This window comes from Syngnathoides biaculeatus, chromosome 16 (assembly GCF_019802595.1).
Source record: "Syngnathoides biaculeatus isolate LvHL_M chromosome 16, ASM1980259v1, whole genome shotgun sequence".
Lineage (NCBI taxonomy): Eukaryota > Metazoa > Chordata > Actinopteri > Syngnathiformes > Syngnathidae > Syngnathoides > Syngnathoides biaculeatus.
This window is the reverse complement of record NC_084655.1, coordinates 12,014,366-12,030,072: the sequence shown is the minus strand read 5'-3', so window position 1 is coordinate 12,030,072 and position 15,707 is coordinate 12,014,366. Positions and strand designations below refer to the sequence as shown.

The window sequence follows — 15,707 nt, the reverse complement described above, 5'->3', positions numbered from 1 at the left end:
CTGCCTCAATAATCTTTTTATTAATACCTCTCTTGTATCCAACAAAAGTGACCTTTGCTTGAATTCTAAAACTTTGAACAATATGTAATATTGAACATTCTCAAAATAGAATGTGGACATCTGTTAAACTATTGCAAATGGTCTTGAAAGAGCCCACATTTTATCAGCCTTCTTATAATAAGGCACTAACCCACATTGACCTACTCAATTGATGTGACGTAAAACTATTAGTGGAGTGAAGCTGTCACGCATTTATCCTTATTAAATGTGCTTTTTTTTATACCGTTAGTGCTTCCTTGGAGCTCCGGACCATGAATCACATTTTTTATTCTCCACAGAATCTCTTTAATTGATATAAAAGAGTTCAATGAAAGAAAGCTGATTGCCCCAAAGTATCTTTTCTCCCAAAAACTGACATCTCGAAGCTGTTTTACTTCCATGTTCTTGTCATGTAGACACAAGTGTTACACACCACTGTGCTGTCAGAATGGCTTGCAAATTGCAGCCAGTCATCCTCCCAGCAGGCAAACGATTGAAGGCCCCCCTTCCCCAGCCCCCCACCGGATCGTTTGCTCATGCCTTTGAACGCATACTGTACGGTGAAGCGTTCTTCCCGCTCGGGTTGTGTGAAGCGGCGCTTTCCTGTTGCCAGCGAGACGCTCCGACTTGCTGTGGCGATGCCCGAATGTGTGATTAATTAGGCAACGCAATTTAGACGGACATTCGTGTTCGTGCGTTGTTGTGTGCCGTTTATGCAAGACCAAACGAGAAATCAAACAGTCTGTCAGGAGACTTGGGTGTGTCAGACTCAAATCGGGAAAATTAGGCCGTTACTTGTATGTATAAATTGTGAGGGAACTTTGGGGTTAGAACAACATAAAAGAAATTAATAAATATAACCAATCAAATAATTAATATTATAGCATTGTAAATAATACAATGCATTATGTATGACAAAAAACCTCTGCCATAAATCTACCACAATCAAATTAATAAAAAACAGTAAGTATGATGGTAACGGAGAGTGTCTCATTGTGGTATTCTTACGCCACGATGCATTTTACTTTTGCACATTGTTTGGACATTTGAAAAAGGCCAATGTTGTGAATGTAGTAAATGGAGAAAAATAAACTGCAGCAGAAATAAATAAGATTCATTCATAGTAATTGAATGCTGGCACATTATGTAATTATTTGATGAGGAGTATTTGCAGTACTACAGTTAAATACTACAACAAATTCTGATGTGATGCAACTGTGATTTTGTAAATTCCAGCTAAAAGTTACCATAATACAAATTTAAGTTCAGTCAAATTTTGGCCGGGTCATGAATATTATTGGGCTGAGCTGTATATATTTTTTGTCATACTTTTTCCCTTTCTTTTTGTCTATATATTTACTGTCCATACCAAGATCTGTTTTAAATAATTAACCAATTAATCCTTCAAACGTGCAATTTTTATTGTTGTGATGTGCACCCTTCCCTGAAATTCTAAATCAAAACAAAAATAGTTATGAAATATTCTTTTCTGGTCCGAGAAGGGCTTGAATCTGGAAATTGTGTGAATATTAGTGTGTTCAGGCCTAAAAAATACTCCTGACATTTTCTTTCTTCTCTTCTTCTGTTGCATCATTCTCTCCTTCCCTGGTGTCCTCTAACGGACATCACGCTATTGCATCACATCCCTTCTGCTTGCCACTTTTTAAAAAGAAACGCGGCCCCTCATGAATTATAAAAGACTTCTCCACTTGTCATCAGCATGGCCCAAACTGGCTGTGTGATCTTGATCCTCGTTGTTGCGTATCATGAAACTCAGCCTCCATTATCTGTTTTCCTTTCTTCTCTGTTCTCTGACATCCAGGTGAGATGGAGGAGCTGGAGTCGCTGTGGCTGACGGGAATCTGCCACCACGAGAAGAACGAGGTGATGTCCAGTCAGCTAGACGTGGACAACATGGCGGGGGTCTTCTACATGCTGGGGGCCGCCATGGCGCTGTCGCTCATCACGTTCATCTGCGAACACTGGTTCTACTGGCAGCTGCGTTTCTGCTTCATGGGTGTCTGCTCGGGTCGCCCTGGCTTTGTCTTTTCTATCAGCAGGGTGAGATTCTTGGTTTTTCTCCCAAATATTAAGGAACTGCATCCCAGTGTACTCAAACTTGATTCTGATTCTGATACATTACACATTGGAGTAATGCTCCCTCTCTACTACAAATTGGCGTACATGGAAATTTTATGTTGTTTTATCACCTGAGATCTTAGACATGGTTTTGGGCAAAAGGCACACAACATGCTAGATGTTCCCTGGTCAGTGCGAGTCCGCATACTGTATCGCAACAGACCCCGATCACATCATCAGTGGCCCAAAAACTGTGGGACCTCTGAGTTTAAGAATGGATGACATACATTATGTAAAAGGTTTTGTCTGGGTTCTATGAGCACTTTGGTGCCCATGAAGTAAAAATGTATAAACTATTCAGGCAAAATCAATACATCACTCGGGAGAAATCCTCACAACTGTAAAGGTTGGATTACTTGGTCCCAGGAGAGCCGAGTCCAGCCGAGGTGTTTGATTTGCATTCCAATTGTTTTGACATGGCTCGGGTGTGATTCACTGTGAGCCTCCGAAGGTGAAGCTCTACGGGCTAAAATGTACTTGGCTAATTTACAGCACGGAGGCCACAAGCTGCCGCTCGCGCCTTCCAGTTGATATGCGGCAATTGTACCCAGGGCCGCTTGTGTCGTGAGAGACGACCTGCACACAAACAATCCTGATTTCTTATATTTAGTCGTATTTCTTTTTAAACCACAGGAGTAGGTCAAAATTAACAGTCCAAAAGGTAAGCACATTTATATTTGGTAGATTAGTTCTTTGTTGTAACAATGCTTCTGGGGAATGAATCTTGTAGTGATGGTTAGCCTGATTTAGGACTCATTTCGTCAGGAATATGGTAACTGCTTGTTTTGGCCATGCCACTGACTTGTTTTGAGCTTCTGCCACACCCCGCATGGGCATGGACTCTGCTCCTTGCTATATTTGACTGATATGGAAAGTGCCCGTGCAACAGTCCAACTTCTAGCCGGGGTTCTGCAGAACCAAGCCCATGTACCGTCCCCAAAGCGAAGGCCAAGTTCCGCATAACCGGAGATGTGAGACAGCCCGCAAAATGGGCATCCCAAGAAAAAGACACACCAAGAAGACTGTTTCCTCATCCTGTCAGCACTGAGGCACTGTAGGCTGACTTTTTTAGATTTCCAGTCAAGGCTTGTCATCGTTGGAGGCAATTCAAGTGCAGAGAGAGAGAGAGCTACAACCAGCGGCAATTCCACATCTCCACACTCTGGGACTGAACTCTGTCCTCCACGATGACAGCGCTTGCCCCTACAAAGCCGGTTTTATCTCCAGAATTCGGGCGTGGAACGTCCAGACCCCATTCAACATTTTTGCAAATAGCTCGAGTGTGCTTTTCGGGACCGAGTGATCAACACAATCACGTTGGCTAACTGGCGACAAAGGCTAGAAGAACGGCATTGTGTTACCAGGCTTGGCTTGCGAGTGTTTTGTGTCATTTCGGTGATATGGCTCTTGTTGTGGCTCCCATTAGAGGGCAGGCGTACCTAATAATGTTAACATCAACTTTAACTGCATTAAAAAAAAAAAAAAAAAAAATCTGCCCGACATTATTTTTTAGTGGACAGCTTATTAAATGTCATCTGCCAACATGTCAGGTGAGATCTCATTTCCAAAAGCAGGCTATTCAGTGCATTACTTTTTATGATTGGGACATTATCATTTCTATGGGAGCGGACATGATCTGAGGTCCATTATGTTTTGAGTAACAGTCGCTGATTGCTCTCATTTGACACAAATTACCTCCATCTCTGCTGCAATGAGGCAACATAAAATGAAAGTCGCATGTCCACACACACAGCCAGATCATTTAGTATGCAAATATATTCAGCGGAAAATAATTCGTTGAGCAGTTTATTTGCATAGGAATCCTTGTAAAACAGAACATAGCCGTTGCAAACAGTGAAAATGTTTTTCTTTGCACAAGATTAAGCCACAGATCATTGTCTCCTTTCCATTTACTTTCTGCTTTCTTTCTCTTCTTACTTTCACAGTTTAATCCAATAAATGTTATTGTTATTCCGGCGATTAACATTTGAGCTAGGCTGTGGAAAAAAATGAATTATTTGTCGCACTTGGTGGGGTCATGTGACTTCATGCTTTGTTAATCTTCCTTGTTTTGGAAAGCCTTGATAGCATTGTTGGTCTTTTCCCCCTGGGCCCTTGCTCTTTTAGCCCTGATCTGCAACATTGCAGCAAATTAATTAAAAATATTGATTAAAATGCCCCTAATGAATTTAGAACAATAAATACATTAGGGGCAGTAATTAATCCGTTTTCCCCGTATCGTTGTCACCCTCTTTCGCATCAAGTATCACACAGGCATTACCAAATTCTGATCTGCAGCGTGTAGGCACTTTATATGCAGTTTTTACCCAAGGAGCAGCTAGTTATTTGTTGATTTCCTGCCTCTCTGTACCAGCATAATCGCTTATAGATTTTACCCTGAACCCCTAGAGAGAAAAGGCCCCTGTTATTGCTATTTGCCGAGCTCGCCCAAATAATCAGTGACTCTAATACAGGGCCAGTAGCAAAGTGGTACATTTTGTCGAAGACCAGCTGGTGCATCTGAAGCCTGTGACTTCTATGATTTTATTTTTTTTTATTTTTACAGTATTAATTTCTCCCATCCGGTTGTTACTGCTACCTATATGTTTGCATAAACGTTTCGTCACACTGGGCCAGCTGGCGCCGCAACTTGCAGTCTCATGCACTGGGCTTCATATCTATTGAGGCACTGGTATTCCAATGTTTGAATGACATCTTTAAGTTCTGGTGTTGCTCATCCTTTCATTAATTAGATCCAGTTGTAATTGGCATGCCAGTTTTGAGAACTATCCAATGTTTGTTTTGATATCTACCACGTTTGGCTTTCATTTCGAACAAATGTTTTTGAATGAACAGACAGGAGCTCAGCACTATCGTAATTGCAGCTAGGTCGACTGACCGCTGTAACTTTGGGAGACTCTTTCACAGTAGGAAGAAAAGAAAGGGGCAGGGAGGATTCCATGGCTACTTGGCAGGAAATGTCCATATCAACCACCAAAAATTGCTACTTTTTGTGGCAGTGAGTGTGGTCCCCTGACTAGGAATGTCAGTAAAATAAATACACTCTGTTCGCTAGCACCGTTAGCATAACATTTGGTCATCACAGTTAAAAAGCAGGTGTTGTTGGAAACAGCAGAACCGGCCTTTATTCTGTTAACTACACTATGTGGTCCTATATCACACTATTTATCAAATGGTTCTGTGGGCGAGTTGTTATTGAATACCGGGCTGGATGTGGCCCGCAGCCACTTGTTTGACACACAAACTAGATCACGTATCAGCAAACTCTGGAACATAGAATGCCAGTTTGAATGTGCCATTATCAACTTTAACACAAAGTGAAATGATCACACAAAATAGAAAAACATTTCAGACATACCTGGACACAGCATGTTCAATTGAATCTTCTTTATTTTGTATGCATGGTCTCTTTGTCTCAAAATGCTGCTGAACACTTGACATTTGGCACACAACATTCTCACAACTTAAATTGCACACTGTATGTTTTTCAAAAGAAAACAAAACTTGTCCATGAAGACTGGAATGCCCTAGTTTTTGCCTTTTTAGCTGCCAGCGGTGCAGTTGTTAACATCTGTAAGACACGGGTTTTGGGGAATGTGGGCAGGACCACGGCTACAGTTCTGCAGGAATTATGGGAGGGAGCTGTCACTCAACCCCAATAAATCATGCCGCCCATAAATCGAACATCGTCATAACACCGAGCATGCCAGTGTTTGGCACCCATGTCATGAGTGACAAAGGTTGCTTACCCCAGGTCTAGATCATGCTCGAAGTTGTGGAAATACCGGAGGTAATGTTTCCTCAGAATTGTTTTAGAACATTATGGATGGCAATAATGTTGTTTTAATACCAATAATTAATTATGGATTCCCCAAAACAAAGATTGCATGTTAACAAAAAAGCAAAACTTTTTTTGTGGGGGGGGGGATGGAAGCTACAGTACTGGACAGTGAGAAATGTGTTTTTAAAAGCAGTATATTAATAACTTCAATTGTGTCAGTGTGGCCATGACCTTAGAATGAACAGTTCTTGATTTATTGTTTCAGTTTTTAAAATATTCACTTTTTAATGGTGTTTTTATCGACATTTTTCCACACAGGGCATCTACAGCTGTATTCACGGTGTTCAGATTGAAGAGAAAAGCAGCTCAGCATTGAACTCCCCATCAGCTACCATGAACAACACTCATTCCAACATCTTGCGCCTCTTACGTACCGCCAAGAACATGGCCTCCGGGGTGAACGGCTCGCCACATAGCGCTCTGGACTTCATTCGACGCGAATCTTCCGTTTATGACATCTCGGAACACAGACGCAGCCTGGCAGGCCACTCGGACTGCAAGCCACCTTACTTACCAGAAGATAACATGTTCAGTGACTACATCAGCGAGGTGGAGAGGACTTTTGGCAGTGTTCACATGAAGGACAGTAATCTGTACCAGGACCACTACCTGCACCATCACGGTTCCACACTTGGGCTCAGTGGACCGCCTCCCAACAGGCCCCATAGTTTGGGCAGTGCCAGTTCCCTGGAGGGTGGCATGTTTGACTGTGACAGCCTCGGAGGCGGGGTGCCACCCATTTTCACCACTCAGCCATGCTCAGCACTGACCCACAGAAACATGAGCAAGTTTGACCTTCTGTCTGGACAGACTCCACCCACTGGCCAAGGCTTCAAGAGTGGCCTGCCTGACTTGTATGGGAAGTTTTCTTTCAAGGGAGGTGCTTCAAGTTCCACCTACATCCCCGGGCCTAGTTATTGTGGAGGGAGAGGGGATGACGATGGGAATATACGATCTGATGTGTCTGATATTTCCACACACACAGTAACCTATGGGAACCTGGAAGGTAATGCAAAGAAGCGCAAACAATACCGTGATAGCCTGAAAAAGAGACCAGCCTCTGCCAAATCCAGACGGGAGCTGGATGAGATTGAGTTGGGCTACAGGAGAAAACCTTATCACATCAGCCACCACCACTACCACAACCATCGCTCTGCCTCACCACCACTTTTGCCATCTGAACGTAAACGAGGCGGAGGAGTAAATAATGACACAAACTATCTCTTCAGAGAAAAGGAGAGTGTTAGGGACTTTTATTTAGACCAGTTCCGCCCAAAAGAGGGTGTCCCTCAGTGGGAACATGTAGATCTGACTGAGGGCCCTGGGAACAGAGATAGTGGAGTACCAACTTGCACATCTCTGGTTCCGGTGGAGGACTTTCTCAAGAGCAAGCCCAAAAAGTCTGACTCAAAAAGTGTCGGAGGTTCCGGCTTAGCGGGAGGTGATTGGGAGTGCAGGAACTGTCGGTCTGGAGGAGGAGTAAAGCAGATGTCCATGCACGGAGCAGGGATTGGTGGTGGGTATGGTGGTGGTATAAGCTGTGGGTCCTCGGGGGGTGGAGGAAGCAGTCGCCCAAGCTCTGCAACCTGTATGCGCTGTGAGGGCTGTAAAAAGACAGGAAACCTCTATGACATCAGTGAGGACAACAACCACCTCTTGGAACAGATTGGTGGAGGGAAAGGTGTGGGGGGAGGAGGCATGGGTGCAATCCTCCAGCCACAATCTCAGGCCCAGCAGAGGAGAAAGGGTGGAGGATTTGGAAAGCCACTCAGGCGGCAGCATTCGTATGATGCGTTTGTTGACCTTCAGAAAGACGACTCGAGCGGCATCGGGAGTGTGATGGGAGGAATGGGTGGAGTTGGCGGAATGAGCGGTCCAGGTATGGGAGGAATGCTGCCACCTCCCAGAAGTGTTAGTTTGAAGGAGAAGGAGCGCTACATGGAGGGCACCAGCCCCTTTGCACACATATTTGAGCGTCACGGAGGCTCTGAGAGAGAGAGGGAAAGAGACAGGGACCCTTCGTTTTATGGAGGTGAGGGCCGGTTCGGGGGCCTGTTCAGAGGAGGCGAGGGTCTCCATCGTCGCTCAGTAGGGGAGAGAGACATGAGAGACAGGGAGAGGTCCTTGATGGAAGGTGGAGGTGGGGCATCATTCTCTTTATCCAAATCTCTTTATCCTGACCGTGTCAACCAGAACCCCTTTATACCCACGTTTGATGACGACCAGTGTCTCATGCACGGAGCCAAACAATATTACATGAAAAAGCAACAGCAGCAGCAACAGGTTGCCAAAAACAGCCGAAGTGACTTCAGGAGCCAGATGAGCACGACTTCTTATCTGCCAGTATCTGCCACGGCTGGAGTCATGTCAAACGTGTCCCCCCGTTTCCCGAAAGAGCTCAGCCTAGGTGGGCTGAACCACCATGGCTCCATGCTCGGGGTCGGCCCGCCGCGACCCTTCGATGGAAGCAACGGCCACGTCTACGAGAAACTGTCCAGTATTGAGTCGGACGTGTGAGAGCTCAAGACTGGTTTTGGGGATTAGCAATGGAATAGAGGTGTGTAGTGTTAGGAGATCAGGGATATTTTTAAAGACACTGTCCACACACCGCATCTCTATCCCATACAGAGACAGGAATTGATGGTGGGCTAGGTGAGAGCCACGTGTGGTGTCAGAAGTAGGATGCAAACTTGAGTAACAGAAAAATCTATATTTTGCAAACAAATCTTGGTAAAAAGAATATCAGGACACCTTCACGAGATGGGGGATTGTGACCCCTCTCACAAATTGCCAAAGCTACTCTACTTTTATGACAGTCACTTAACACGGCCCCGTCAACCTGGAAAATACACTCGAGTCAAACCTCGCTTTCCATCCACCAGTGAACCCGCAGTCAACGCACTCGGCCATTATCGCTCATCTTGATTCGACGTCGGACGTGTGATCCTGGTGATGATTTGACGGCCGCCCGAGCGCTCCCGCTGAGCGCTTATGAAGGGAGACTGCCAAGATTGGAGGGTGGAGCGAGCGGCCCATCTGGGCCCGTGTCATCTCAGAAAGAAGACATTGTCGCGTTTGCCCGAGTGGCAACACAGATGACTTCTCCTTCCCACCCTCTCCGGAGGGATCTGCTCATCCTCTCCATCCCGAACTTGTCCCACTTTTGTTCCCTTCGCCGCGTTCTCCCTGACACCAAAAGATTTGTTTGCTGTGAGAAATACAACCAAGAATGACATATCTTCTAGAATGAGGAGGGGCAGGGGAACAGGGTCCAAGATCAACAATAATAATATTGTGAATAACGAAACTGATTGCGATAACATTGCTGATAATATCTTTTTTTTGGGGGGACGAGGGGGTTATTACTTTAAGTTCACATTGTATGATATTCCATTCCTGTTTTAGTACTGGCTGGTTGTTTAACCTACAAACCAGAAAGACTGAACTCTTTAGTTGTACGTAGGATGTTCGACTTATTATGAGTCCGTTACACGCATATGTTTTCTCCTTCCGGAAAAAGGATCTGAAAGACTCATACTTTGTTCACGTTTCAATGATCACTCAAGTCAAGTGCATATCGACTTGTAGTGCATGTTTGGGCAGAGCCTGAGAGCTGCAGATGCTGAGAGAAAAGGACGTGCCTTAATGGTCTCCAATGGAAGTGTCCTCCTGTTCACGTGGTCATACAGCGACGCCGATACTTGGTGTTCTCTTCACGTTCGTGAGCCAAAACTGCAGTAAAGAAATTTACAAGCAGCCAGAGATGCTGCCTGGCAGTGGTTTAGATACAAGATGCTGCAGAGTTTTATAACTTCGTAAAAATGATTTTATGAACCTGTACGCCAGTTCTATTCAGGATGTCCCACATTGTCTTGGAGTGGCCCTCTTCACAGCACGGCGGCCTTCTACTTAGCTTCTTTTTGATTCAGGTTCCATGATTATAGTCACCACCTGTTCGGCCTCTCACTAGTGTCATCGTATGACATCGATCTTGTCTGGGAGGCAAGTTGAACTTTGTGCGACATGCACAAAAAGGGCAGAATGTTGCCCTTTGGCAATGACGGTCAGGACTATGTTTGAGAAAGGCTGCTGAGGTATCAGCTTTGACTGATGTGATTTTTTTTTTTTTTTTTTTGTAAGCTGGCAAAGCCTCATAATTGCACAGGACCTTGACCTAGCGTAGGTTCGGGCACTCAGTAGACATGCCTTATCGTCCCATCACAAATACATCCCACCCCCGCCCACCCACCTTTCACAGGAGCTGTCTGCTAATGACTCATCATCTAACTGTACAGAATTAAAAAAAAAAAGCCTCTATTAGCTCTTTAAAGGTTTGATCTTCAATTAGCTGGCGGTGTCAGAAGTTCAAGGGCTGCAAGAGATTGCGCAAGAGTGCTCAGCCAAGATTGGAGATGCTGGAGTGTGCGGCGTGCCGACATTCATCTTATAACCTCATCTAAATGCACCGCTGTTATAGGTGTGTGCGTTTTGCGTGAGCGATGATCCAAGTCACAATTTAATGATAACAGCAGTTTGTTTGTTTTGTTTTTTTTCCACAGACTTGCTGATTCATAAATTCACAGATAACAATGTAATCATGAGATTGATAGAGTTAGCCTTAAATCAAAACACCTCCCGTACAATAATAACTCCGGATAAATAGACTGGGATCTCTGGAATTTTTATATGTGCACATTTTCAGACCGACCGTTAATCGAGACGCAAGACGGAACGTTGGAAACGGCACGGAAATGAGAAACGCGAGTGACGGCATTAAGTCAGCATTAGTATGTTGAGCTTTTACTTGTAAATAGTATATTCAAAACCTCTTTTCACTTTGTACAGTCAACAGACAGACAGGATGTAACTTTTGACGTTTTACAGCAATTTAAGAAATAAACTAAGAAAAAAAAATACATGGACAAAAATGTGCAGCACATAAGATGACACCAATATTACTCATCTTAAGTGATGTAATTCAACCTCTTTTTTTTTTTACTTGTTACGATAGTTTACCAATCAGTATACGGATTATGTTAAGACTTATACTTTTTCTTATTTTCACTAAAGTGTTTGATAAATTAATAATTTACCGTAGGTGTAGATGTTTGGTGATATAAAAGGGAGACAATTTAGTTTTAGGTCTTTAAGTTTCCCTTGAATTGTGTTAGAGTCTCTCTTTTTAAGGTGAGGTAGACTTTTCATGCTTTTTCAAGCTCCATTCAAGTATCAACACATTTATGTAATACAATATTATGTGTATGATATTTGCCGATAGAAGCAGAATATTGTGCGCTTTCATTTTAGGCAGCAATCCTTGTTCAAATCTTACAACATCAATGTTTTTTTTTTTAAACATGGGCTTAAAAGGTGATTGCACACAGAATTTAGAGCCATCGTGGGCCCGGCCTATCCTGTTCCCTTTTTATCATTGGGATAGACATCACTGTGGTAAAAGAAAGATGTATGTACATATACGTATTTGTGTATGTGTGTCGAACACACAAGTGCACACTGGACACTTTCCAGTGGTGATGCTGTTAATATTGCTGAGGATATCAGCACAATAATGTTGGAAAATCTCTTTGGAACGGAAATGCTTTGGTGCAACCCCTTTTCGAAAAGTGAAGCATTTACTCATTTTTTAACATTTGCTTGAGGGATGTCGCCTGTTGATTTATTTTAGCTCAGGTTAGTAAACGAACACTTTTAACTCACGTGGGTCGGATTCTTGTTTTATTCCTGTATGAGAAGATAACTACACTTTGTTTTATTTATTTGTGTAGGAAGCGATATCTATACTTTGTAATTTACTTTCTTCATACATATTTTCGGCATTGATTAGTCCCTCCTTAAACCTAAGATTGGATCTGGTCTATTTTTTGCTCCCTCTTAAGATGCTTTCTACTCCCAAGGCTTGACTAATAAATAGAAAAGACATACATGGGCTTTGCATATTGGTGTGCAAAAGTCGTAGACCACCAATAGATTTGTTTTCATAGATCTATAATGACCATATACAGTATAACTAAAATGTCAAACAGCATAGAGCAGGGGTCTCAAACTCAATTTACATGGGAGCCACTGGAGACGGAGTCTGGCTGAGGGTGGGCCGAAGCCGCAGCCTCAGTATACATGCGCACTTGCGGAATTAAAATTAGAAATATGAAAAAATAAACCAATCTTCTCAAACATCTTTTTCATTTTTTTTTAAACACTAGATAAATAAGGACGCTGGTGTAAACAAGTTGTGTGCAAAATTTCTTGCTGTAACTTACTGAAAAATGTTTCTCTGCTTGTATCAAGCCCGGTCGATGTCACACCCACTAGAGTCATATCCTCCACCATGATAAGTGGCTCCGTCAGGTCCGCACACAACACACTAAAAGTCCCATTCTTACCAAAAAAAAAAAAAAAACCTCAAGGGCTGCACTAACATTAAACTTTCATATTAAGGCGGGGGCCACAAAATATCTCGCTGGCCGCAAATGGCCCACGGGTTGCCAGTTTGAGACCTGAGACCACTGGCATAGAGCATACACCACTACCAAGTCAGAACTACTAACCTATTAAGAGTGCAATCTGTGTATTAGTGAGCAGGCTACTTCCTGGTACACAGCCCACAATCAGATGGGCAGGACAATTCTATTCTTCTTCTTCTTCTTCTTTTCCTTTGGGCTTGTCCCATTGGGGCTCGCCACAGTTTGTCATCTTAGATGAACCCATGAGATTTAATTCCTCTTTACAGATTCTTTCCAAACTTTAACTTTCTTGTCCTTTATGCCATCCTTCTGTAAAAATGCTTGAAATTAGTTTCGTATTTTGCGCATAATCATGAATGTTAACGGTATTCATCCTATTATTTCATTTAATTTTACAGTGGCACCTCCAAAAATTCCCTAAGGCTGCTCAACCTTTTTTTTGTTGTTGTTTTTGCTGCAATAATCTTTTCCTTAGAGGACAGTTATTATTGAAAACATATTTAAACAACTGCCGTCTTCGAGATTGTACAGGCAGTGTTTTGTGTCATTTTAATCAACTTTAAATGTAAGTTCACTCTCAGTACAGTACTGTCAATAATTACACACTGAAAGAATAACGTTTGATGCGAGGATCAAGTCACCCCACAAATACACAAGTCACTTTGCAGTTGACATATAATTCATCCTATTCTTTCTCTTGGATTGTTCTTTTATGATTAAGTTGAGCCTCCACAAAGACATAATTGAACACGCTTCATTAATTTGTACTTGAGACCCAACCGGCTTGACGCAGCGGAGGGATGAGATTCACTTATCCAAGTTTTTGTGGTGGTGGGCTACGATTTTTCCGCAGCACAGTGCGTTTGTCCTCCTTATTTGCAAAATGATCAAACGTAAAAGTCCTCTTTAGTGCCGACAGTTCAGACCCGAGCGTTTCTGCTCTGCTCCCAGCAAAGTGCCAGTTGGATAGTGAGCGAGCTGCCTCATCACAAGCTTCTGGTTCCCTTCAGCCCAAATCAGTCTCGGCCTGGCTTCTCTGCGCACACACGCATGCCACAAAACTGTTTTGTTTTTTTTTGTTTGTTTGTTTTTTTTTTTTTTATGGTTTATGTTGAGAAAAGCACTGTGTCAAAAATTTCTTTAGAATCTAAGGTTGAGCTGGGTTTGAGTTACCAGAACGTCCTGGAGCCGGAGGATGTAAAATATCACCTCGCAGGCATCTGTGAAAATATGTTTTTGCGACGGATTTTTCTTTATGAGCTTTGTTATCAGTATTTGTAAAATGATCTTGGTTTTTAGCGCTTAATTTGATGACAAACAGCCAGGAAGACTTATACTGTGACACTACATATGACTCATTTGCTGGAAAATCTTACATAATAATAATAATGTTAGGATCCAAATTCTTGACGGGATATCTTTGCTAATATTTGAAGTTTTGTTTGTGTGAGTATATAGTGCTACTGATTTATACTAATACATATGCATATCATTTGTATTAAAAAAAACAACGATTCTCTTTGTTAATAACTATTCTTGTCCATCCTCTTAATTCGTAATATTGATGAGGTGACAGAAGGGGTTGCTACTAAATGTATTTCACTTGGGAAGTGAGTTTACAAAAGCACTCATTTCCGCTTTAAAATACACAACCTTTTTCAATTTACTGAGGCGGAACAAAATGTAAAATATAAGTACTATCAGTTATATACATAATTCTAAAAATACATTTTGCTCTTGGGCACTGTTTTCTCTTTTTATGGCCCTTTTCTTTGAAATAACACCAACTCCTTTACATCATGAGAACAAAAATTACACACACACGAAAAAAATACTTGTACAGGTTGTGTAAATATTATTAGGGAAGACAATTTTTTTCCCATGGAATCTAAGTAATCTCAGTAACAAAAATTAACCACGTCATGGCAAAAACTGCAAAAATCATCCATCACCATGGTACTTCTAAAAGGATAAATACAATTATAAGTACTTAATTAAATAAGACTATTCTTTCTCTTTGTACATGAACAAAATGTGTTGAGTATTAATAATAAAAGGCTTTAAGTTTCACGCAACTGGTTCAGAGTCTTTTTAAGCTTTTGTGTATGTGTAATTATTATTATTTTGGGTATTATTTAGGACTCAGACTCCCCCTCTAAATCCCACACTACTTCACGTACTATTTGTCTTGACAGTACCGAATGATATCTGATTTAGAAACTTCTCCCATGTGAAAAGTATTTCTTTTTAATATGGCTTACTTTAACCAGGATCCCTCACTGTACAGTGGTCCAAAGTAGATTGGGGGTTGGTTTTGCGCCAATCTCAGCTTGCCTCCTTTCGAGCCAGCTAGCTAGCCGGCTAGCTCTCGTGAATTGTCTTCCCAACTGTGTTGAATCGTGCACAACTTTGTATCTTTCATCCTGCCGTGAACATCCGTGCAGCTAGCAGGAACCTCCTTTCACAGAGATTATCACCTTGGTAGAGGCAGCTACAAGTAGAACTATTTTTATCTGTGATCCATGATCAACTGTAGGAACTACACTATACAGTACATGCACAGTATTGGCCATAAACATCGGGAAATATTTTGTTTTTTATGTAATGCGGCGCAGCAGCAATGGACCTTTCCGACCTGTCAATCACTTGTACAATAATAGCCAATCAGATGGCCGCATTGTATTAATACCTGGCTTGACCCGCCCCTCTTGTCGTCATGTCCCGCAAACAATGCTGGTTATCTGTCGCGTGCGCTTGGAAAAGTCAATGTTACGAAGAAAATGGTCCTCGGATGCGCTTGGGGAACGTGCAATTCAGATGAGAGATATCCTGCTAGGTTACAAGGAGCCTGGTTGATTCATTTTCCAAAGCCTAAAACACAGTTGACGAAGTGTCTACGATGGATTAAGTTTTGCGGAAGAGCGCACGTACAACTAAATGTAGACAATATCAACAAACACAAGGCTGTATGTTCGAAGGTAAGGGAGGGAGAAGTATCTTCTCTGAGTTTGATTTAACTGTTATCAGTGCTTTTTACATTGAAGGAGAACAACTTTCACTTTGTTAGTGTAACACTGACTTGCTGAATGAAGTGTGTAATGTTTTATGCCGAAGAGTCAGATTCGTGATACATAAATGTGCAATGTCATGCAAGAGAAATGTCTATTTGCCTATTTGTATCACAT

General features: G+C 42.3%; 1 protein-coding gene across 1 annotated transcript in view; it reads left to right on the top strand.

The window, feature by feature from the left end:
• The window catches only part of LOC133514668 (glutamate receptor ionotropic, NMDA 2B-like), a 126,168-nt gene extending 111,708 nt beyond the window's left edge, over positions 1-14,460 (top strand). The window contains exons 16-17 of the mRNA XM_061846503.1: positions 1,862-2,100; positions 6,299-14,460. Of these exons, the coding sequence (XP_061702487.1) occupies positions 1,862-2,100; positions 6,299-8,557 (2,498 nt within the window). The 3' untranslated portion in view covers positions 8,558-14,460. The remainder of the gene's footprint in view (positions 1-1,861; positions 2,101-6,298) is intronic.
• Positions 14,461-15,707: the final 1,247 nt, after the last annotated feature.